We start from the raw sequence: 26,278 nt of genomic DNA on the forward strand, positions 1-26,278 counted from the left end.
CACTCATCAAAACGACTAAATAAATACTGCACTGTCAAACAGAGATCCCACGAGGTTTCACTCATGCAGAGTCGATGATTTACGTTGTTTTACTGGGACATTTATTTCTGTGATGTATGTCGCCTTTCATACTAATCATTTGATTTATCAATGGAGTTGGAAATAACAGGAAAATCGTTATAACATCCAGGCTGTTGAGGTTTCAGCTTTAATGTAATGACCACTAATTTGTAAAAGGTTGTGAAAGAGAAGAAGTGTAGAAATCAATCAGCAGTTGCATACTTTACATTTTCACTGTTGGGATTTTTTTTTTTTTTTTCACGCACGTCTTTGCATTTCGGACTGAAATGACTTAAGATTGTTTTGACGAATGGTTATGTAGTTGGAGTTTAGCTCCTCTCAGCTTGAGTTGCATGAATACATTCAGCATGTTCTCCATGAGGAGCAGCTTTCTGTATATTTTCCTTCTCCAGTCGGAATCTTATTATTATTGTTTGAAGCTTAACTTGAGTCTATATATCAAACTTCCTAACTGGATGAGTATATTACTCCACTATAAACTGGGCCTTCTTCAGTATGTATTGGCTTTGAATCATGACTAAATGATTTATTATATAGATTGCTCATGTAAAAGTGCATACATTTTTGTCTTCTATATGGTTCACAGGAAGAAGTGTTGCAAGGGTTTCAAGTTTGTATTGGGCCAGTGCATCCCTGAAGGTAAGAAAACTGTTGAAATCTCTTCTTTTTTTTTTTTTGCGTTAGTGATTTATAGCTTCTCTGATTTTCTGTGTCCCAAAAGAGGTTTCGTCTTTAAAATATATGTTGTCTTAGGGCCAACATTTTGTAAGCGTGATCAGTACAGGTCAAACATGTTCATAATTCCTTTTCTGAAAAAAGCATTATTAATTTGGGATGTATTCTGGGAGATTTATGTGCTGCATGATTCAATTTATTTATTTATTTATTTATTTTTTTATGCATATAGCTTACCACATCAATAGTGAATAAATTGTAACATAAAAAAGCTCTGTTTTTGAGTTGCATTATTATTTATTTTAGGTCTTTGACTTTTAAGTATTTACAGACAAATATTATAGAGGTAGGACAATACACTGAGTTGATGACATGATACAATAGAGGATAATAGACTTGCGATGATGATACAATATTCTTGGAAAGGGAAAAAACAACTTTTATTTACTTTCATTTCTAGACATGCTTACATACGTACTCTGGGTATTACCTTTTCAACAAAATAAAATATAATTGCACTTGTGCTAAATATATAGGTGATATTAATTGACAAATGAATTATCCAGAAAAACATGCATATAAATCCACTGTACATTATATATATATATATATATATATATCGTATAATGAGCTAATAGCAGAGGATTCTAGTGCCTGTAATCACAAAGCTCCTCAGAGTCCTCTCAGAGAGCTCCTAACTTAGCCTAAAAACTCCTAGATTAATAAGGTTTTGAATCAATTAATCTCTATTCGATTTCGATTCAGTATTGATTGATTAGTCTTTTACATTTTACTTGGATATTAATAAGATGGTTCCAAACTTCTGGCTTAAGTTGGGGTGTCTTACCCAGCAGAGCTCCGACTGCACCCGCCATCTGCTATATTTGTACTAAATGCACTGTCACGTTGCACAGGCGCAGTAGTCGACGTTGCTAACGCAAGACTATAGCTCGGGACTACTGTGGTTAGTGTAAAAAAAAAAAAAGATTTTAGCACCTATGAGTCAATTTTGAAAAATGTCAATGAAATCGATTCAAGATTGATTTTTTTACACAGCTCTACTGATCTAACCTTGCCTCCTGGTGTTCACAAACACCAGAATCCATCTTGTGCTATTCCCGCCTTTGTCTTTCAAAACCGAACTGAAACGGTTCGAACCAATCACGAGGCAGTGTTGTGGTTTAGAGTGGGATATCTGGGTGTGACGAAGGCAGAAGTGGCGAAGCAGCAAAACTGGTGCATGAGAGGAACTAGCTGGGCTACCGCTATTAGCATAGCTCCGCGTCAAAATAGAAAGACGTCGACGCAGGAGGATGAACGTGTGGACGCTGCTATAAACTCAGTTTTAGAAAAATCCATTTCCTTTTTGAAAGAGCAACAGCGACCGGCGATGACGACGACATTATTTGTTACCGTGTGATTGGCTAAAACAAATCGTGGCGGACAGACGCTTTGCCCAATCAGCTTCAAGCATTTTGTTAATGTCCCTCCCTGGTTCTAAAAGGATTTGCCAGACACAGACCCAGATCGATATGGAGAACTCGAGTTAAAGGGAGGGTCTACACATCAATCTGGCTGTTGCCAGATTACTACTAATCATACTTGGACTGCATTAATGGGCCCATGTTAAGCTAAATAAACTTTTCTGTGCTTTAAACAGCATAAAGTGCTATATGGGCTTCATACACATGCCCAAAGTGTTTTTTCATTGATTCCCTCAATCATTAGTTAGAGGGTGATTTGCTCCTTTCTTACTGCAGGGTGAGCCCAAACACCTCGCTCTAATTTGATGACGCGTTCCTACTTTGATGACGAATTTGACGCGGCACTGAGCTGGAGAAGCCGCGCCTCCAGGAAGCTCTCTGCCGTGATTGACATGTAAACAGACACGCCCACGTAAGGTGAGCATTTCAGTGTCCTTCGCTCAGTGCTATGTATGTATTTTCTACAGTCTATGTATGTACCGGTGAACTCCCCGCCCCCATGCTCTGTCTGTGTTTATGAAGCAGCATGAGCTCAGCTATGGAGTGGGTGGGAAGAGGGCGGGCCATCCTCTGGCCCTACGTCATTGTGCGGGGAGGAGGAAGTCAGTGTCCGGTGTATAGACACTCCCACTCATGAATATGCATAAGTAGGCCGCAAATCAGCCTGTTTGTGTAGAGTTGCTCAGAAAGTGACTTTTCAGGCGCTAAAACTCTGGAAAACAGGCGAGTTTGGGAAAATAAACCTCAAATATTATGTTTTTGGGGTTCGTAGAACAAATGGAGATGGGTGAAAAATAGCATGACATGGGACCTTTAAGAAATGTGTAATTGTGAAATAAATTTCATTCAGCAAAAATAAATTCATTTGTACACAGCTTAAAAATATTAAAACCTCGTTCACAGGCCAATTATATCGCTTTAATTATTGTTAACTATCCACGCTGGTAATTCTACCGCTTTATGTATTTCGATATTAATGGTGGATGCAGACACAGGTGTCAGTGATCACTGTGATTGCTGACGCTCTTTTAAAAAGCAAAATAAGAGTATTAAGAGGGAAACTGAGTCCTGGGATCACGACACAAACGAAGAGACAGACCTGGGAACTCATTGCCCAGCAAATCAATGCGTCGTTCCCTCTCCATGTGCTCACAGTGGTGAGTATGAGAGGTGCTGTAAGTGCTTAAATCTAAAACCAGAGCTGAGATAACAGCCCACAAGCAAAGTTCTTTTCAAACAGGTGAATGCTGTAGTTGTACCATGGCTGCTGGCATAGCTTACTTTGATATTAATAATTGTATGAATGTTTTGGAATTGTATATGCTCATTTACTGAACTGTTTAGGGGGTGGATCACCAGCTTTCTGTTCATATAAATGCCTTGTCTTGTGATGGTGCAGTTATGCAGAGGTCGCACAACAACACATGGCTGTGAAAGCACTGTAATGGTCTGACTGATATCTCTGCTATTACGTGACGCTGTGTGGGAAAAGTACACGCATCCCTGATAAAGTCAACCACAAACAATATTCCTGCACATAGCGTGTTATTAAATCACTGTTGTTAAACATACAGATAATATCTCTCCGTTCTTTGTGTTTGTCTGTTTAAGACACTCTTAGGCTTCTTTAAAGTCCTCCTCACTCCCAGCTTTTCATCTTAGGAGCTCTCTTAGGGCCTAAGATGCTTTGGGAATTAACGAAAATATTAATTTTTTTCTTAGATTGTTGTCACTAAGAGCTACTTATAGCCTTATGGCTGGGATACACTGTGATTTTTTTTTTTGAATCATTGTACTCAGCTCCAGCTCAAACTGTGCGACTCAATTGCAGAGCCTGAATGTGCGCAACTCAAGATTCATGTTCTCACACTGTACGGACCGACACTCTGACACTGTACGTCCATACATGACACGTCGGGGTCTTGTTTCCGGAAATGCAACGTACAAATTAGAAGAAGAAGAAGAACTCTGAAGCGTCGCCATTAAAACAGACGAAGAAGAAGAACCCGGAAGTGGAGAGACACTCGCAAATCTCAGCAAAAAGAGCTTTAAAAAAGAAGGCGATGTGATGGACCAAAAGCTGGCTGGACAGACGTGGGCAGTACGGTCCGTCAATTCTACAGCGGTCCTACGATGTTTGCGCATGTGCAGTGTGAGAGTTTAAGGTAAGCCGGTCCGTGGCACTGCTTCAACAGTGAGATACCTTCACGAGGAGCGACTGGATTTCAAACATGGTTGATTTCCTTACGACCATACGATTGCTGATTGGGAGCTGGTCATGAGGTGTTACACGCTTCTCGTGACCCCATGTATACTACACGATGCACGACACACGATATAGCAAAGACTCGCACATCCCAAAAATAGACACGAGTTGAATATCGGCTCAAAATGCGCCAAAAATTACAGTGTATGTCTGCCTTTAGGATGCTTTGTGAATACGGGCATTTTACAAAATAACTTAACAAATGGGACAATAAAGATGATTTGTATCTTAAAGTACATGCTGCAAATATATAGAGACATGTTCCTGAAAAAAGAAAAAGGAGAAATGCTTGATGATAGAACAGAGGAAATACAGGAATGAAAGTCATCCTGTACAAAAAGGGCGTTACATGGGCTAAACTATATATATATGTGTATATATATATCCCTGCTCCCCAGGGATGGGTTAAATTGCAGAGGACACATTTCAATATATATGTGTATATACATGACAAATAAAGGCTTAAAGCCCAGTTTAATTTAATTTAAAGACAGAAGTAAAATAATATAACAGTGATGATTTCTATACATCAGTGTACACATTTCAGTTCATATACAGTATTTAGGAAGCTTAGGAATAAAGAGGAATCGTAATCGGAGGCAATGTAAGGTTTTCTTAAATGATGGGGTATTGTTCTTTATGGAGTTTGCTAGTTTTTCAAGATTTAAGTGGTCTGTGATTAAGCCTAACCAGGCATAGGACTCTAATAACCAACTACTGGTATCTACTCTTCCCTTAACTACTTTGCATCCATGTAATAAATTCTGCATCAAACTGTAGCTGATGATTTTGCACTCTTTCATTTGTTGCGATAACATTAAAAATGTACCATCTTTTCCATTCTCAAGACTATGACGTATGTGCTGGAGCCCCGTGTGAGCAGCAGTGCACTGACCACTTTGGCCGAGTGGTGTGCACTTGTTACGCCGGCTACCGTTACGACCGCGAGCGCCACAGAAACCGAGAGAAGCCCTACTGCCTGGGTAAGAGTAAAAGTCTCTTCATGGATACAGGAATCTGCATTATATATCAAACAAAGCTAAAATTACCTGGAGTTAAAAATAGTCACCTTGACTTATTTTCTGCAAAGAAAAGAAAAACGTCAACATTTCAGCAGCAATGGACGTCAGATGGTTTTCCAAAACCTCACAAATGATTTGGTCTTTATCCAGGACTAAGTCTGGCAGAAGGCCTTAGAAAATATTGCTGCACACAAAATAATTACCAAAGGCGGGTAAAAGTCTCTAATGTTTATTCTGCCATCATAACACAAGAGGTAAAAGGCAGTCCTGAGTACATTTATGTGATCATAGATAAAATACGTTTTTCTTTCCAGCAGATTTTTCCCCCTTTTTAAAATGTTTTTTTTACAATGTCAACATTATGATACTCCACTTGTATTTCTAAAGCGTTTTGATGAATGTTGCGTTTATGTAACGTATGACCTGTGCAATAGAGTGCAACCAATTATTGAAGTTTTTCAAAATTTTGTTTAATTTGATTTCTTTGATCACATTTTTGTTTGTTTGCTTTTTTTTGTGGAAATGCATTAAACAAATAAAGTTGCCCTTATTTTTAACAACTCAAAGGTTCTCCTTTGCACAAAACACAAGAACATTTGGAATAAAAATGTTTAAGCAATACAACAGCTGATAAGTGCAGGTAATTAAGAGACTTTTTTTTTGCACTCCCCTTTGAAGAATGAAACATTTTCAGGGTCCCCCGTTTGCGACAAAAATGTAACAAAATGGGTAAAAAAAAAAAGTTAATATTTTGACTAAAAATAAAATGTATAATCACATATTTAAGAACAGAAATAATTAAGTTCTTGGTGTCATCGGATCAATACCGATATTGATCCGATATTTATTTATTTTTTCTTTAATAAAAAATAATCATTATTTATTTTGTAGTGTGGAATGTTAAAAAAGGCTTGATCAAGTGATGTCACTCAAACAGAGAACAATAGTCAGCAACAATAGGTATTAGAAAAACTGACCCATTTATTATTAACCAATTGGTTACATACATTTTAACCTTCAACATAATATCTACAGTATTCTACAATTCAATAAAATAAATAAAAAATGAATTGGGGCAGAAGAAAAAAAATCTGAGAATACTTAAATTTGAATCCGATATTTGTTTTCAGGCTAATATCGGACCGATATTCGATATCAATATCGGATCGGGACACCTCTAATTAGAATCATACTTACAGTATAATCAACACTTTTTGTGAATTTGCAAAGACAACTTTTTAAAGCTCCTATTCTCTCCATCCACCTATGTTTCCAACTTACTTTTATTTACCACTTACCATACTCTTCATCGTGAACAATCCCCTCCGATACACAGTTGGGTATTGGTTAGCTTCTGGACATCACTTTTTGCAGTTAAATTGGATTCACGTCTGGAAAATGCATCATTGGCTTTGTAACTGAGACCCCAGAATCCCTCACACCTGAGAGAAATCTGACTTTGTTGTGCACAGTAAGAATCTCCATGTGACAGTTGGGCTCTTATGTCAACCACGTTAACGTGGGGAAATAATGCTGGAGCAAAAGAAAAATGCAAAAAGTGCAGAAAGTCCTGTTCTGGCACTTATATATCCATTAAATTATTGTGGGTCATATATACAATAAGACGGTAAAAACAATTAAGACAATATTTATGTATTTTGATACTTCCAGTATAAATCGGTTATTGTAACTGACATAATTTCTGCCTCCCTTGTGTCGCAACACACAGACATTGATGAATGTGCAAACAGAAACATGACAACGTGCTCCCAGATCTGCATCAACACTGCAGGGAGCTATAGGTGTGACTGTGAAAAAGGCTTTTTCCTGGAAGAAGATGGAAAAACGTGCACCAAGGGAGAGAGAGGTGAGCACAGTGTGTTTACTGACGTTTTTGCTCTTTAGTCAAGGGCACAGCCGATGGCACAGAAGACCACGTGAATGCACAAATGGTTAGAAGGGAGTGTGCGTGAGAAAAGGAGATGGTGGCATTGAAAACACAGACACCTGGTAGTCATCAGACATGTCCTGCATAAAAGGCTAAGACTCACAGTGGCCTCTGTGGTTGGTGGTTTTCTTTAAACTATTGAATACATTTTTAAAAGAATAAAAAAAAAAGGTCAAGGCAATAAAAAAGAATATTCCTCACATTCATTTTCCAATGGGGCGACGAGAGACAGCGGATTTGCTGCTTCCTCCCGAGAGATTATCTTCCATTATGTACAATAACATTTGAGGGAAAGCTAGAGAGTGACAAACGGTGCTGTCTGATCATATTCCTGATTTATGTCCTGGGGCTTATGTAACATTGGGTCAGATACAGCAAACATACTGTATATAATTTCAGTTATTTGTTATAAATGAGCATGAGATAAGTAGAGCCCATTTACTGCAGGCTTGAGAGATAAAACCACAGGAGCTGGGCTGTTGAGAGGTTTTTATGTATTTGTTTTCATTATTTGAGCAAGATCGTCATTTAATAGAGTGCAAAGTTTCAGAATAATGTAATGCAGATCAGAAAAAGGAAAGCATTAGAGATGGAAGAATAATGTCATTCAAATGTTTGACTGGTGTCATTCAATCACACAATTAAATCCTCATTTTGATATTAATTTATAGCATTTTAAATTTAGTTGCCAACTACACAGAAAAAGCAATATCAAAACATGGTACGCCCATTCCGTTCTTGAGATTGTACAATTGTAGTTTATTTTTAGGGTTTTTTTATTTTTTAAATGAAACAAGTGTTTTCTTTCTTTACCTGCTTTTGTCTTTCTGATTTTTTGATCTCCCAGCACTGAATCTCTTTGGGAAGTCCGATAACTTCATGAATGCTGGAACTTGTTCAGCAACGTGTGACGATTTCCTTCAAATCAAGATTTCCATCCTGCAGCTGAAACAGAAGGTAAAAGCAAAAATAATGCACACAGATTGAAAGATTTGCTCCCAGAGCCTAAATGTTGTTAGATTACAAACTTAAAATAATGCTTTTCTGTCACCACCAGGGGGCAGTAAGACTTGTCGCCTGAATTGTCATGTCATTGCGTGCGGAATGTGTTTCCCGTTCTGCGCATTACTTTGGGGCTGCGTCCGAATAGTCCCTCCTATCTCCTTTTCTATCCACTGTTCCTTCACAACCGGAAGTGTTTAAGTGGTGGCCATGGTAAAGAGCATCCGAGTTCTCTTTAAGCTCAGAAAGAGGCTCAATGCTTCTTTTTTACTTCCTCTAGCCTAGGAAACACTGATGCATCCTTTACCAAAGGAGACTAGATTATGCTGACCCACAATTCCTTGCGGCGACATTTAAAGGGACACGTACACCCGAACGCTGACAAGTAACGGAGATCAATTATAAGACATATTATCAGATTATAACTGACATAAAACAGACACTCTGTGGTTCAAGAATAAGAAATCAAGAGACATTTTTAGCCACATTATGTTTTATTGAACATAATTCATATTTGTGAGTAAAAGGTGTGTGTGAGCAACCATTCTCAATGTAATTCCTCGTAGTCTGTTAGCCTCTTTTCCTTTGATTTACATTCAAACCATATGATTTTTTTAGATTATATCAGTGGAAAGTATTATAAATGTGCTTTTAGTTTATTTTTGGAAATTTGTAGTTTTTTCACCGCAGCAGGCGTCATTAATTTTCGCGGCCATCAGATTATTATGGCCGTTTCCTAACTCCTCTCCTAACATCTTTCCTTAACCCCGTGATGTCATCCACGGTGTTGTGGAAAAGTGGATAGGAAAGGAGATAGAAGGGACTATTCGGACCCAGCCTGGGTTTTTATTGAATGAGTTTATTCAAAGATGTCCAGTTTTAAAATCGATTAAAATTTAGCACGCCCTGTAGGACTGGACAATGTAGTAAAAACGCACCGTTTTCAGGAAAAACGGTTCTCCAACTTGTCAAGAACATAAATCCTAAATTTCTGGGAACGCTCTAGGAGGAGTTTGCTTTTAAAGACGGTGTGGTTTGGCCAAAAATTGAGAGAGTGAGAAATTTGGCCCGCTAAATTCAAAATTGCAGACTTCCTGTTGAATTTCGGTTATAGGTCCAAATTACATTTTTGCTAGTCACAGTCCACTGCATATACCGACTGAATGCCATTTAGCTAGTTCAAACCAGTGAAAAGTTACAAACTCTAGGTGGCGCTCACAAGTCCTGAAATTGCATCAAAAAACTACACGTTAAGTGTTTCACCAAATTATACCGTCCTGCCCAATTTCAAGAAATTGCACCCCTGGGAAGGGCCTCACAAATCCAAGTAAATTGGCGATTAAAGAAGAAGAAGAATCATTACGGGAACATTAGGGCATTTTGTGAATTCACGCATATACATATTACAGAGTAATAACGGAAAGTTACAAGATGTGTATTGGAACGCATCCAATGTCAAATACTTGATTTAACTTTGAGGTTAACCTAAATATGTTACTAAACAGCTAATTCCTCAACCCTATCATCACAGTGTCGTACCCGTAACTTTTATAGCATGTTAAAGTAGGCCTCAAATGCCTCTTTAAAATGGTGAACTTTGGCAGCAGTACATAGCAGTAGAAAAGTTATTTTTCTTTATCATTTCCAAAACGTCTCACTTTGTCTCCACAGACTATAAAGTTGACAGCATTTGAGGAAAACATTCTAACAGATCTCTCGGGTTAAATTACAACTTTTTTGTTCTAGTAATAAAAAGTAAGGCTGAACAGATTTCCTTCACGCATAGCAGTGAGATTTCACTGTACGTAAGTGTGAATTAGTTGGCAGTTTATACAAACCAGCAATGAAGTTACATTTCTATCGTTTGTAATTGCTGGCATCTGAACGTATCTGTGCACGAGTCTGTCAACACCCTTCGCTCCGTCACATGATATATTGCTTCCAGCTGTGCGGCCCAGAAGCACAGGTCTACATGATGTGATTCAAAAAGCCAAAATGACCATACTGTATATGCAGCTCATATAGGGCATTGAATATACCGCAACAGGGAATAAGAAGGTATGACCTCTAAGGTCAGAGTTTGAAATGAGAAACCAATTTGAGTTCAAATGCCTGTTTCAAAGGTCCTAAACCTGCATATAATAAGAAATACACAATGTCCATTGTTTGAACCCCCTCAAATAATGCTACACAAATGTGCACACATTGTGTGAGGCTTTTTCAGGGTTAAACATGTGACATGTTCCGCTGCGTGCCTCCCTGTGGGATTGGCAACACCACGTGATGCTGCACTGAGATCAAAGATTTTCCATGGATGCCACGCAGCATACAGATCAGGAATTGTGCTGGTCATGCTGAATAATGCAGGGGGTTCGCCTGCTCCTCCATCTGGCCATATTAGTACAACTCAGCTGTAGATTGGAGATCACCTTTCATCTCTGGCAGAGAAGCTCAGTGTCTATTGATTTCACTGGATGTTGAATATCAAGTGTGTAATTGTTCCATCCTGTCCAACAGTGCAGACCTTTGGGAGTCAAAATGTGTAAAAATCATCTCATGGACATAATTGAATCAAATGCTGTATTTTAGTATCGCCACAATTTTTATTTTTTTTAAAAAGGGAATATTTTTAGTTAAATATATTTAACTTGTCTGTTGTTTTCCCCGTTTCCCCTCCTTCTGTCTCTTTTTGTTTTAAAGATGGCCTTACTGTCAAACAATGCTGACATACCTGAGCACATCACAAATGAGAAAGTACTGACTTCTCCTATATTCTTGCAAGGGGCCCCTGGTTCCCCTGGACCTCCAGGTAAAAGTACTGTTTTATTAGCAGACAGATTAAACCAAAATTGTACCCATTTGTAAATAGCTGTGTGAATGAATGTTTTATGATTATTGTATTGTGGGTGGGTAAGTTTTATTGTTTTGACTGTATGTCACACTCACTGTAGTGGAGAAAGGCCAGAGTTGTAACTAGCATTAGCTACTCTATATACTCTGTGCATCACATCAGCTATGGGGGTTAAATTATGGAACTGCCTATAGGATGAAATTAAACAAAGCACCAACATAAACCAGTTTAAAAAGCTTTTTAAGACGTATATCATTAGTAAGTATAAGAAAGAAGAGCAACAATTTTACTTAGGACAGCATTAATATGTAACGTATATGTATGTAATGGTATAAAATATATTTATACCTAATAAACATAATAAAAGGTGTATATTGTGATAGAGAATATCATTCATGTATATATTGCCGCACTAAATTGAATAGATGAAATTGATGTTGTAGATGAAATGGTATAATATTAATATTAAATACATTATCATGTACATTCATGTGTATGCAGTGGAAATGTTTATTTTACAAATACCTCTATTCATGTTGAAACTTAGTTTGTTTAATTAACCTTTTGGTTTAATGAAAGACTAGTTATTAATTTGTCTTACTATGAAGTAGGTTATGTCTTAAATCACAACAGTATAGCTAATAATGAGTATACAATATGGTAAAATGATGGATAGTTGTGACTCAAAAATACTCTTGTCTGGTATGCTAACTTCAAGACATGTTTTGTCTCTCTTTGTCTTTCAAATCTGAATTCAAGTAGATATAATTCTTAAATCTACAACACTGTTAATTCTAGGACTTAAAATTAGTTAAATACACTTGAAATAAAAATAATTGTACCAAAATGCATGCTTCCTTTCAAGAGAAAAATACTACTTTCAAGCTTCACAACCTTATTATGAGACACATGTCTTACAATCCAAGTTTTGTTTTTGTGATGGAGTATGTACAGTATGTACCCTTATAAGCTTTTGCTTCAACCTACACCCTTTCGGCTGAAAAATTAGAAAACTGAGTGTTCTGTTTTTGTTTTTCTAAAGACTGATGAAAAATAATTAAAATGATCTATGTTGAATTGCATTGTCCCTGTCAAAATATATATATATATATATATATATATATATATATATATATGTATATATGTATGTGTATTCATTACATTAGCCTTCCTAGTTCAGTCTACAAATACAACGGTGTACATAAACTGCAACAAACAAAGATGAATAATATTAAAGTCTGGTATCGGTACCTGTACGTCATTTATCTCGTAACTGCTGTACAATTAAAGAATTTGCCCTGCAGATGACATTAAAGGAAAAAAATAAAGAATCACATAGAGCTACGTGAGTTCAGGAGGAGGACAGCGTGAACATGAACTGTACCAAATTCTACAGTTGTTTTGACATTTCGCTCAAAACCAAAAATGTTAACCTTAAGGTGGCACCAAAGGAAGTGTCAGGAGATTACCCAAATAAAGAAAATCATAATGTGGACTTCAGGAATGCGTCTGTGTGGATGGGAATATTTTACAGTATATGATTGTTTAACAAGGAAAGAAGTAGCTGCACTGTAAACCGTTTGACAATGCAAAGAAACGGAAACGCTGAGGTGATATTCTGCTTTTATTAGATTGTTGTCAAATAACTTTACTCGTACTTTGTCCAGGAGATCCCGGACCAGAGGGGCCCCCGGGACTAAAGGGACTACCGGGCCCTCCTGGCCCACCTGGTCCCAGAGGTTTGATGGGTCCAGTTGGGCCAACACCTGATATTCACCACATCAAACGGGGCCCACGAGGACCTGTGGTCAGTTTTACACATGAATATTAGCTTATTTTAATGCTGCTACCCCCACTGTTTTTTTTATTAGATACAATCATAATGTGTGCAACAAAGATCAATAAATCAAGCTTCATTTACTCTAAAAAGAAAGAAAAAAAGCTTAAAATTGTCGCTTCAAAGGTGGTTTTCATCTTCACCATAAACACTATGTTTACCGAGACTGGTGCATCGAAGTGTTTTTACGCCATTTCTGATATTATGGGGAATCCTGGGATTAAACTGGAACAAAAATGGTGTCAAGCTAATACTGTCCTCTATGTCTGGCAACAAACAAACATAAAATCACAGTAAAAATTAAGTAAAAACAGTTTTATACATCCGTTTACGGGACTCCACATCCCTCAGCGCAAAATGTGAAAAGGTCAACAAGCGGAGTGTTTAGGGTGGGGAGGAAAACCAACTTTCAAACAGTATTGTCTATCTTTTTCGTTTCTTTTTGAATCCGTGTACCAAATTAGAAAATAAAGAATAAAATAGATATAATAAATTGAATAAAATTGGTTGTTTTTATTGTTTTATTAATCTAAAACCAGAAACAGGACAATGGAAAAATCAAACAAGCAGCGTTTTTCCGTTTTAAAATTAAATCTGGTTCTGTTTGTGTGATATTTGGATATTTACGTGGAAACTAGGACGAGAGCTTGATGTTTTAATCACACCACACAGAACGACCGACAGACAAACATTTATTCTGCTGCGTTTGATAAAAAATGTATCATGTTGTCTACCTCACACTGATGGCAGAGGCGTAATATGTGTGTCGATGACGTTTCGTTAGTTACTAATGCTGGAAGTCCTTATCTGTGAATATCTGCCAACTTTACCCAGCAGTGTTACGGTCCAAATGATACCCAGATAAACTGGTGACTGGGCGGACTTTTGCTCCCTGTCCAGACATAAAAAGAAGCAACGCAAAAGTCACATTACTGGTGAATTGAAACATTATTAATACATAAATAAATCAAAACCAAAAAATGGATGTTAGGTAAAACATGCACATATATGGAACCAGGGGTGGTGTAATGAATCTACTGGTGCTCCTCGTTTGCAGTATTTATAACGTGCAAAATTAACAGGTTTCCTGCCCTCAACAAAGCTGTAATGGTTTTTGCAAAAGTGTCAAATGGTAGAACATCATCACACCAGCCTCACAGTTGACAGTCAGTCACCAGTTTATTTGGATACTATTTGGACCATAACACCGAGAAAACAAAACATAAACGTGAGCAGCTTTTTACGAGCTAAAACATCCACAGACTGAATGAAAACATGAGCAGGACCAAGAAAACTGCTGAAATGAATCCTAAACAGTTCCTATTGTGTGAGGAGACCTGGTCCAGGAGCTGGGGAGGGAAACGAGGTGCAGCGGACTTCTGTTCTTGCTCTATTTTCCCCGTAAATATCAAATTATCACACAAACAGAACAACTTTAAAAAAAAAAAAAAAAAACAGAAAAATGCTGCTTATCTAGTTTTTGGTTTTTCTGTATTTCTGTTTTGTTTTAAATCAGTTAAAAACAAAATAACCACACTGTTTAGTTGTTATTTTGATTTGGTTTTAAAACAGAATAACCAAAGAACGAAGGGTACACAGAATTTTCAGGAAATGATGTTTAATTAATGGATCTATGTTCCATACTCCACAATTTTATCTCATTAAAAATATATTAATCAAATCTGCTAAAACAGATGTTTCCTTAAAGGTTTATGCACTGTTTAATCTACTGAGTCTTTTTGGTTTAGTAAGTACTTAAGTACTGGTTGTTTTTTATGGCCTCGCCTGTGCCACAAAAAAGTACTAGAAGTAGTGCTCTAGGTTGTTCCTTCCAGATTATATTACAGAGTTATTACATGTAAAAGTTATTTGCCAATGTTTAGCAGCAGTGAATGAAAAGATGAGTCCCTGGAGAACACTACCACAAATACTACCCCGTGGTGTCTTTTTGGCTCCATTTCGGCAAGGTAAAAAGGGATGACACATGTTGATTAAAAAAACAACACTTGAGCTGTAGTTGTTTTCTTTGGCTCGCTGTGTTTTTGAGCAATGCTCAGTCTTGTATGCAAGTGTGAACCTTCTCTCAGCCTGAGTGTCAGAGTTGAATCAGGAATGTGCTGCATGTGGTCATAGTGATGTGTTTCGTCATATTTGTTTTAAAAGCTTGCACAGTATAGTTGTTGATATATCAGACCATCTGCACCTCTAATCACTCGTACCTGTAGTCACTTTGAATTGCAAGCTCCATTAAAAGATTATATATAATATTAGAAGTTTAGTCAGGTTACTTTCTTTAAAAGTCCTTGAATAGTAGCCAGGAGGAGAGAAAACCTGGTCGTCAAGGAGACGCAATCACTACCATTTTGCTCACTTGTGTTGTCTATAGTAATAAAGTTTTTAAAGAAATGCAGTGCAAAATGTACATTAAAAAAAGCAACCAGGTGTGTGCCAATGTAAACACCGCACCAGATTTAACATTTATCTGTTTGTGTATCGTAAAAAAAAAAGGCCTTCATTTTGTCCTTTTCGGTTTGGGCCAAAAATGATCATTTCAATGCATCCCTAGTAGGGTTGGGAACCTCACGATACGATACGCGATACAACGCTCACAATAACGATTCTCTCGCGATATGACGATACTGCGATTATCGATACATTGATCAGCAATCAATCAACGATAATCTATGACATAAGAAAAAAAAAAGATAAAGTGAAAAAATACAGTGTTTATTGTATATCTCTGAAAGACAATAAATTGAAAAGGTGTCCTATGAACAGTGACACTATTTTAGTGCAACATTTCTGTAAATAAGTGTCAACATACCAATGTAAATGAATAAGTATCTCCCATAGTGCTTTCTGTAAACAAAAAATAGGGTCTTTCATACCAGTGACACCATTATAGTGAAATATTCCAGTAAACAAAATATTGGTTCCTTCAACAAACAGTGACAAAATGTCTGTGAAGACGTTCCTGCACATTTTAGTGAAAAAGAAGAAAAGGTTTTGAAAAGATAAATTAATTAATTAACTTATAATTAAAAAAATCAATAATTGATCGTGAGAAAAAATATCGACATATCGTCACACTCCTAATGTCCTAAGCAAAATACTAGAGATTTTGCTTTTAATGAAGATCAGGATTTTGTAATTATGTATTCAACTTGGCCACTTTTTTTTGGTAAAGTGGTGAATTGACATGTTTGTTTTTTGGTAAATGTATGCTTAGTGTAAAGCAATATCTGTAAGATTTGAAAATGTATTCTCATTTGACAGGGGCCTCCAGGAGCAAGAGGAAAAGATGGCCTGAAGGTGCAGTATATGATATACTTACTGCATATGAATTAAGCTTTAGTGTAAGACAGACACACACTAAACCTCCATGTTCAGCAAATTCCCCCTCAGGCAGCAGGTGTCAGCTGGTTGGATTCTAAACTAAACCGTAGTTGGCTTGAAAAGGGCCTGACATTAAATTAACAGATCACCTGAAAACCTTTGTGTTACAAGACATTTCTCAATCACTTGTTTCTCAACAACTCTAGAACAACAGGGTGTGGAAAACACAAGGTATGCAGTTAGAAATGTCTCATGCACTCAATGACTGTGTACCTCTAAACAGCGGATTACTTGATTACATGTTACTACAAGCAGATCGAGAGAGTTAGGTAACACTTTTTGAGTATAGTTGAAACAGAAGCATGTGGAATCTCAAGTATAGGAGTTGTGCACTTGCAGTGTCATGGGGTTGTTAAATCTGGACATAATGATATTTAGACAGAGGTCACCTCAGTAGCTCATGAACAATCAGGATGAAAGCCCCCATCCCTCTGGGTACTGACAGTTATCTGGAGTAACTCCTAAGTTTTGCACAGAATGCTTTCATTTCCCTGACGGGTGATGATGTTTGGCAGGAATGTTCTTGTTTATTTGACCTCCCTGGAAAAGCCTCGAGGCAAAGGATTTGAAGAAGCTTCCAGTAAAGAGTTCAAGTTCAGATTAAATCTGTATAATGCAGATCTGACCCTGGCCTCGGTTGTATTTTATTTAGGCCATTTTACCAGATTTTTTAAATCCATATTTTCACTTAAATGCACACAAATATAAAATCAGATTGTGATGAAGGAAATTACACTAAAATCTAGTTTAATAAACTACTTTAAGCCCAATAATCTAAAGAGGACACTTAAGGGTTTTTTGTGAGAATCAAAGAAATGTGCAAAACCTGGTTGAGGACAAATGTTTGACAGATGTTAGCAGCGAAGTGAAAAGAGCCTACTTCCTGTGGATTTGACCCTCGTTTGTTACAAGTACAGCAGGTCAGTGGTGAAGTGAGTGGGGTAAGTTTTCTTTATGCTAATGCTAATGTCAGGATTAAGTGAGATTTAGGCTGTGTTCGAAATGGCATACTAACGTACTACTCATACTAAGTCTGACGTCAAAATGAGTATGTAGTGTGTTCACATTAGATAGTCCAAAAAGATTGAGTATGTGAGAAACACCCAGATGTATACTATATAAGTATGCACAGTGGGTACACTGTTTAAATTAAAATAATTTTACTCTTTTTGTAAATAGGGCTCTAGTTTTGAAGTTAACCAGAAGTTTAGTCAGGTCAGCATTAAATGTGTTTTCCACTAGTTTTATGGATCAAATGATCACATGTTGATATTCTACTTGGTCACTTGGATTTTCAGAACTTTCAAAGGTGACGAATCAACAGAAATATGTAGCTTCAGGTTTTTGTTATTGAGGGTTCGAAATGCATCTTGGGAAACTTGGAAGTACTGTATACCTCAGTGGGAACGGTCATTATCCTAATCCTCCTCACCATACTTATAGTATATAGTAGACAGTATGTACTCATTGAGTTTGTAGTGTGTCTTACAGAGTGTGCCTTTTCTAACACAGCTTTAGTCTAAACTGCTGATATTTGGCCGGTGAAAACAGAAAATGTCTCCATTAGTTATAAAAATAATAATAATAGTTGTCAGAATCAGAATGCCTTTATTGTCATGATACAATTGTACAACGAGAATATTTGGCTTCACCTTAAAGTGCACACAGCTAAAAAGAAAAACAACAGAAGAAGAATATAAATAGTAACTCTAATTAAGGTGTGATGGGCTAAGTATGGTAGGAGTTATTTACAGGTGGCAGCGTAGTAAATTCTGAATAGATGCTGCATAATATAAAAATAAATATTTGCACAGTTTGAAATGTAAAGCTATTGCAGAAATATAAAATAAGTATTGCACAGTATGAAATAAACTATTGCAGAAATATAAAAGTGTAAATATTGCACGGAACGAAATGTGAACTATTGCCGAAGTATATACAGAAATACACACACACACATATACATATATATATATATATATACATAGATATATTAATATTGCAGAGTACAAAGTGTAAACACAGAGTAATACAGCACTAATACACACCATGTGACCCTGATAATGATGAATAATGGTGCTATACTGTTTCTTGATGTCATTTAAGCTGTTCTAGCTTGTAGATTGAACCTGTGGGTCGACTTAGGTGCGTCTTCCCGAGTTCGTCAGTGCTCCTGCAGCACAGCTGGGGTGTTTGTGCAGATCGACTGAAGGGTGATGGTAATCTGTCTCTCTGAGTTACAAATCCAAACCATCTGCCAAAACAATCTCAGCCCCGATGTGACCCTGACCCTGGCCCTAACCACCAGCCTCAGGAGTCAGATCAATGCGTGTGTGCTACTGGGTGTTAATCTACGGTATATCAACCTACTGAAGCCTGACACTCAACAGGCCTGGTCTTGTATAGAGGTTTATATAGACTGATGTTGTTTAATAGCTAGAATAAAAGACCATAAGTAGAAATCTCTTTGCCACAGCTCATGATGATGATCTCCAGACACCAGGGAGTCGTGAACATGGCTCTCTGAACCCTCGAGGTTTGTTAATGTGAGAGACAGACCAGTGTTTCACAGTCTGATTCACACAGAGCCGGCCAACATGGCAGGGTTTTTACTCGAAGGGCAGTTTCTGCCCAGGTAATAATGATTTAACCAGACCTAACTATGTTTTAAGAAAAAACACTCAGTTTTATCGATTTTCTCCACTGCTGCCTCAGTCCAAGACATCGGTTTACTCTCAAAAGAGCCATTTTGCCTCGTCTCACCTGGATTAAAGTCCTTTCGGAGCTGAAAAAATACCTTTTTAATGAAGACAACAGTGTATACAATTCTATACAGTATCAGATGTTATGTAAAGAATTTTTTTTTTTTTAGATAAAGTATTTGAAGGGCTACAAAAAGTAGTGAAGTAGGAAGGTCGAGTTATTACACAATGATTTATTTTCAGGTTGATAAGTTGTTATACCGTGATTTTATTTGGTGTCAAAATCATTAATCATTGATACCTTCTGTAAGAAAACAATTATTTATTCCAATATTTTTGAAAGCTATATATAGGGAGCCATTGCAAAGGAGTAAAAGAGCCACATGAGGCTCCAGAGCTGAAGGTTGCAGACCCCTGGGTTAGACACACTAATTACAACACCTGGTATGGAAAACTGAGTGGAGACAAAATTTCATTTCAAAACACTTATTTTTTTTTTTTTTTTTTTTTAAATACATGGGGTTTTTGTGGTCACTTTCATCCTGTTCTCTGTTCCATCAGAAGCTTTAAAGTGTCAATGATGTGCTTTTTTTAATCATTAGCGTAATGTATGTTAAGCAAACATTTGCTTTGTTTCCTCAGGGGGACAGAGGAGCTCCTGGGCCTGTTGGACCACCCGTAAGATTAAATCTATACTATCTGTACTGATGCGTCACATTTTTATAACATTTCACCAGCAATAACACCACCGTCACTATCACCAGCAGTGTTGGGGTCAATTATAATTGTAATGAAGTAATTGGTCATTAATTACAATTACGACATAATTATAATTGTAGCTGTAATTGAAAAATATGTTGTAATCAAAATTGAATTGTAATTAAGTTCAGATAATTAACTTTCTAATTGTAAATGGCATTAACATTCTATAAAAAATATGGTATTTATAATTTAATTAAATGCAGAACTGGGGAACCATGTTACATCAATTATATGTTGTTACAGTTGTTACAGTAACACTGTAACAACTGTAACACATCACAATTCTCTGGTCTCATCACAATTCTCTGGTCTTTGGAGACAGCAGACGTGTTTTCGTTTGCTCCGATAACACGACCTTGGCTACAGCTGGCTACAGCTGAACAGCCTGAACAGCCTGAAAAACTGGGCCCAAGACTGAAGGAAAATGGTGAAAAAACCGCAGGGAGGCCCTTCAGAACCCAATTCGGGTTTGGAAGAGGTCAAGGAGATCATACGCGAGGGTCTACAAAACCTATCTGCCGAGATAAAGTCGTTGGAAAAGACGCTGGAAAACTCACTGGAAAGACTACAAAGCGAAACAAAGGTACTGAAAGAAAAGAATGAAAGAAATGCTGAAGAGATAAAATTGTTGAACGCGAGGGTTGAACAGCTGGAACAAAAGGAAAGAGAGAAAGATGTCATCATCACAGGCCTAAAGATAAAACCCAGGAGTGACGAAGAAACAAAATCGATTGAACAACAGGTCATTGACTTCCTGAAGTCGAAGGACATTGTCCTGAACCCTGACAACATCAACTCCTGCCATCTCCTGCCAAAGAGAAATGATACCAGAGCTGTAAAAATAACCTTCACGAATATAAAATTCAAAGGAGAAATACTCAAGCAAAGAAATAAACTCAAGGGAACGAAGGTGTACATCAATGAAAACCTGACGAAACAAAATGCAAGCATTGCATGGAAGGCACGCCAAATAAAAAAAGAAGGAAAGATTATGAAGACTTGGTCAAAAAACTGCAGGATTTACATCCTGGAAGAAGAGGACGGAAAACCAGTTCTCATCAAAACGATGGACAACTTGGGAAAATACGAAGGATCCACCTAAACAACAACACAACTGATGGTAATCATGGATATGGACCCAGATCTATATAAACACTGGAAACAAAACTCAGACTGTGATTATTTTACGGAGACCGATTTAAATGTAAAACCAAGAGTAAAAAAGGTCTGTCATTTATTCATTTCAATTGCTAGGTGGTGGGGTGATTAAGGATTACATTAAATTTAAATTCAAAGTGTTTATTGTCATATGCAGTTAGAAACACGTTTTTTTTTATACAATGAAATTACTGCCTTGCTTATGAGCTGGGATATAATAATGTGTTTATACAAGTTAAATCTAACAGTGGAAAATACAACACTGCCAATAAAACTAATAACAGCAGTTAGAAACACGCTTATGAACTAAGATATATTACATTAAAATACTGCTTTGCTTGTGAACTGGGATGTAGTGATGTGTTTATACAAGTTGGATCTGATCCCATCATCAGACAGTGGAGGATACAACACTGCCAATGGAACTAACAACAGCTGGATTACCCTTGATGTAGAGACAAAACAAGGTGACATTGTGGATGAAAAGGGAAAAACCTTCCAAACACCTTCGAAAGAGGAACTATTCTTGAACTGGAGGAATGCTAACAACGTCTGGCAGGGAACAAGGCCAACACAAAAAAAGATAGAGAGGACAACACTGACTACAGATGGACGTTCAGAAGAAATCAAGAATGTTTGACCAGAGAGACATGTAAACCCATGTAAATTTGCGATGGTAAAACAGGGGACGGGACCCGGATAAGCAAACTGCTTCTCTCGTCTCCTTTTTCGGCATGTACAAAAAAAGGAAAAAAAAAAAAAAAAAAAAAAAAAGTGAATGTAACCATGTCGGAAATAAACTGAATAAATAAATAAATAAATGGTTCCCCAGTTTTACATTAAATTGTAATTGACAATTGTCATTGAATTTTCGTAGCAATTACAAAGACAATTATCTAAACTCAATTACAATTTAATTACAATTACGAGGCACATTTTTAAAATAACAATTATAGTTACGCCATAATTGCGATTATCAATTACGAGATTACAATTATAATTGACGCCAACCCTAATAGATAATATTTTTTAGTGCATTTTACAGCTGATTTAAGATATGCTAACACATGCTAACAGATAGCTAACACAAGAGTAAGTTCACATTGTATGGGGATTATTTATTAAAGCAGGGGTTCTCAACTCGTCTCACCCTTAGAATTCCACTAACCAAATTTAGTTTTCTTTCAAAGATAGCTGTTGAAAACGTGCATATCTAATCTTTTTAAAAACATAAATCTATATATTTTGCTGTGCAACATGCTTTTCACAGCATACCTGTCAAAAGAAAAGTTCCTTTCAAAATAAAAGACAAGTCCAACATGACAGGCATTAAGTATTACTTTTGGCCAGCTTTCTGCGACCCACCCAGTACAGGCCCACGACCCACTTTTGGGTCCCGACCCACCAGTTGAGAATCACTGTATTAAAGGATCAGTAATTGTGTTTAGTAGTAATTGAGAAAGTAATTGTAGTTGACTTTCAGGGGAAAATTATTGTAATTGTAATGGGATAAACTGCCAGTCAACGTAAATGAGTTGTAATTGAGCATGAATAATTGAAGATGTGATTGTAATTGACCCAGACACAGATAATTGTCATATGCTTTAACTCTTCAGTATTTCATTGATAAAAATGAACGCTCAATCCTTCAGGGTCCTCCCGGCTCCTTTGATTTCCTGCTCCTTTTAATGGCCGACCTGCGCAACGACATCGCAGACCTGCAGAGTAAAGTGTACGGTCGGCAGATCCACTCTACAGAGCTGGACTTCCCCGAGGCCCCCGACAGCTGGAGGGACAGCCATGACGCCGATGTTTTGGGTTCAGGTGAAGGAGACGAGATGCTTCCACCTCCAACAGGTGGACGAATGAAGAGAAACAGGAAGAGGAAACTCACACGAGAGAGAACAGACTGAAGTGTTTGTTTCAGAGTTGTTTTTAGGTTAGGTGTAAATAAAACTCCTTTGCTTTTATTTAAGGAAAGTAATGTATGACGTGATCAGAGAAGTCTATTTTTGTATGGTTTTGTGTTTGTGTCGATTTTACTGAACAAAAAGAGCAGACCGTGCTGACGCATGTTAATAAATGACATTTTTTCTACACATATTACCGTCACATCATAATAAACAAGTCTGTCATGGATGCGTTTTTCTCTCCTTGCTTTGGGGCACCATATTAATTCCTCATCATGAAAGTTTCAGGAGAGGAAATGAGCTACGCTGAGTCCAAACCATGATGAACGATGTAAACTGGTTTGTGGTACTTATTATTCACCCTAAAACGTGGATTATGTCAGTCGAACGTGACTAAACTTGTGTATTTGTTTACTTAAGTCAACCAACTTTTAACTTGTATATTTGCAAGAACCTTTTGACGTGTGGAAACTTGTGTTATCAGCAGATGCTGCAGAGGAGGTGTACCACAATACAACTAACGGACACTTGAACAACTTTAATGGTTTGTAAAACTCAATCATGCTAAAGTTTAATCAATAATGTATGGAAGGAATTTATTTAACTGGCAGTGGTTATCGAGGTGCGTTAAAGAAAATAAAAGCCACAGTTTTGATTTGACTGAAGGTTTACTGACACTGAGAAATTCACAGTATGAGTAAAACTTCGCCATACTGTAATACTCAGCTGTTTTAATTATTTATCTTTTAATCAATTTAGCATTGGACTATATAATAAATAACTGTCCAAAAGACATATACTTAACTCTGCTGACATAACTAATTACACACTATTATAAAATAACAAAGGTGGAAAAAAAAGGGCATGGACCTTCCTGATTTATCATGTAATGCTGACATATTTGAAATTAAACCTCATTGTTTCCATACAATGTACAACAAACCGCTTGTTTAAATTACCTTTTACCTTATTTAATATCTCCTTAGGAAGCTGTTAAAGTATCTCATGTGATGTGATGCTACATATACCTATTTTGTATATTTATTTATTTATTTTAAATAAATATGTATATTTCTATGGACGCATGAATGACCACTGAATTTCATTCATTGTTCAGTTTTATTCAGTTCAACTGAATTTTATTCAATTGTTCACCAGGTGGCGATATATCCAACAGTTCAAAGCAAAGCAAAAAAAGTTGGATTTGCTGTTACTCTATACTGTTTATGCAGGGACGGCCTTCCCGACAGGCAACACAGGCGGCCGCCGAGTCCGCCCATTTTAATATTAATTATTTAAATAATTTTAAAAAAGGTATAAACGTGAAACACAATCACTGTACATGTTTTCTCTTAATTGAATATTAATACTACAAATCTGTAACTAGACCTGCTAGTTTTCTGCCCATATTTATTTTATTTCTTGTTCTATATAAGTCTATTGCGTTGTTTGCACATTGTGTTCTTTGGTTTTAAGATTTGTGTTACTGACTAATAAAACCAAACAGGAAAGTAGAAATGTCCTTGTACTGAAACTTTTATATCTTATTTTAACTTTTAATTGCACTGTTTTGCATTGCTTTTGGTTTTTGCACCATTTTTTTTTTCTCTTGAGACATTTGCATTGTATTATAGTGCATTATTTTAAATTTTAAAATAGGTTGGTTTTTTTTTTGTTTTTTTTTTGTAATAGTTTGTTGTCGCAGAATTGCATCGTTTAGTCTTAATATTTAAAATAAATAATAATGTGTATAGACTTGAATGAATAAAAATAGTTTTTTTTTTTTTCTGCCATGAGGGTGCGGGGTTTAAAATCCTAAAGCTGGCCCTGTATGTTTGTGATTCATTACTGAAAAGGTTTTTTCCCCTTTACAAATAAATCACATTCACAATAATGTCAAAAGGATACATAATCTTGGTATCATGATAGGTTGTGTCTGGAAAACTTCTGCCTTTTTCAACCTGTTTGGAGTGAGAATGAGACTTCCAGCTGAGCTTCAGGCGCTGAGCAAACTTCATCTGAATCAGATTGTTGTTTCAGCTTTAGTTTTTGACCTTTGACTCACAGTCAGACTCAGAACTACTATTGATCGCATTCGCACATATGATCTGTGGAAAACAGTTTGGTCTCATCCTCAAGTTCCTAAACACTGAAAACACACTGACCAGTTTCAAACAGACCCAGGGAAACTTATCTCATTTGTTCTATTGACTAAGAAAGAAAGCACACTATATACAATACAATAATCAGTTCATCATTATTAGTATTTATTTTTAAGACTATAAATGGTTAAATACTTCATATTCATAAAATAATTAAAGAAAATGAAGTGTGAATAAGATTACAATAAAATGATAGATATATACAAAAATAAAAAGTAATTAACTGTGCTGAGTAATCATTTACTATATTTTTTATTTATTTAAGAAAACCATTTATTTCAGAATTCAAAGTAAAAAAAAAAAGAACATCATGTAACCGTGGCCATTGCCTCGTATTAATGTAGTGAGTGTTGGTGGTGGTTGGAGAGGCCGATGGCTCACTATGGCAGCCTCGCTTCCGTCAGTCTGTCCCAGGACAGCTGTGGCTACAATAGTAGCTTACCACCACTAAGTGTGGAGTGAATGAATAATGCCCTAATTCTGTAATGTGCTTTGAGTGTCTATGATAAAGCCATATATAAAATAAAATACATTATTATTATTGGGGGGAATTAGTTTAGACCAGACCTAATTATCCCAACCAATTTATAAGTTAAACAAATACAGATTCATAGAATGTTCAACGTTATCTATTATAACCAAATAATAATCTTTTCTTCTTTTTTTTTTCTTTTTTTTTAAACTGGGTGTGTTATCCTGTAAATCCACTAGGTGGCAGTAAGATCTCAGACAAACTGTGACTGTAACCTTTTTGAATGATGACCAACAGTTTATTGTTTAGTGAGCAGTTTATCTCACTGTGGAGCACGTGACCATAATCAAAACACAGTTATGAATAAAACTTGGTTGAAGTGTGCACATACGGTTAATGTGGACTTATTCACCAATAACTTTTTACATGATTATTGATAATACATTTCATTATTAAGTTGATCCTAATAGTACTCAGAGTTAGATTGACACTAGTGCTCAGTCATTAAGTGAAGCATATTGTTAGGATTTGAAGTCATATTTAAATAAAA

The 26,278-nt window shown here is 36.6% G+C and overlaps 1 protein-coding gene across 2 annotated transcripts in view; it reads left to right on the plus strand.

Annotated features, from left to right (window-relative positions):
* ccbe1 (collagen and calcium binding EGF domains 1) overlaps nucleotides 1–24,366 on the plus strand; it is a 48,855-nt gene extending 24,489 nt beyond the window's left edge. Inside the window, exons 3-11 of one of the 2 annotated variants that reach the window (XM_028462943.1) lie at nucleotides 668–720; nucleotides 5,355–5,489; nucleotides 7,258–7,395; nucleotides 8,315–8,433; nucleotides 11,179–11,287; nucleotides 12,997–13,136; nucleotides 16,443–16,478; nucleotides 19,907–19,942; nucleotides 22,837–24,366. In XM_028462943.1, coding sequence (XP_028318744.1) covers nucleotides 668–720; nucleotides 5,355–5,489; nucleotides 7,258–7,395; nucleotides 8,315–8,433; nucleotides 11,179–11,287; nucleotides 12,997–13,136; nucleotides 16,443–16,478; nucleotides 19,907–19,942; nucleotides 22,837–23,097 — 1,027 coding nt within the window. In that variant the 3' untranslated portion in view covers nucleotides 23,098–24,366. The remainder of the gene's footprint in view (nucleotides 1–667; nucleotides 721–5,354; nucleotides 5,490–7,257; nucleotides 7,396–8,314; nucleotides 8,434–11,178; nucleotides 11,288–12,996; nucleotides 13,137–16,442; nucleotides 16,479–19,906; nucleotides 19,943–22,836) is intronic. The other variant, XM_028462944.1, reaches the window with a different exon arrangement.
* Nucleotides 24,367–26,278: the final 1,912 nt, after the last annotated feature.

The sequence above is a fragment of the Gouania willdenowi genome, chromosome 12 (assembly GCF_900634775.1).
Source record: "Gouania willdenowi chromosome 12, fGouWil2.1, whole genome shotgun sequence".
NCBI lineage: Eukaryota > Metazoa > Chordata > Actinopteri > Blenniiformes > Gobiesocidae > Gouania > Gouania willdenowi.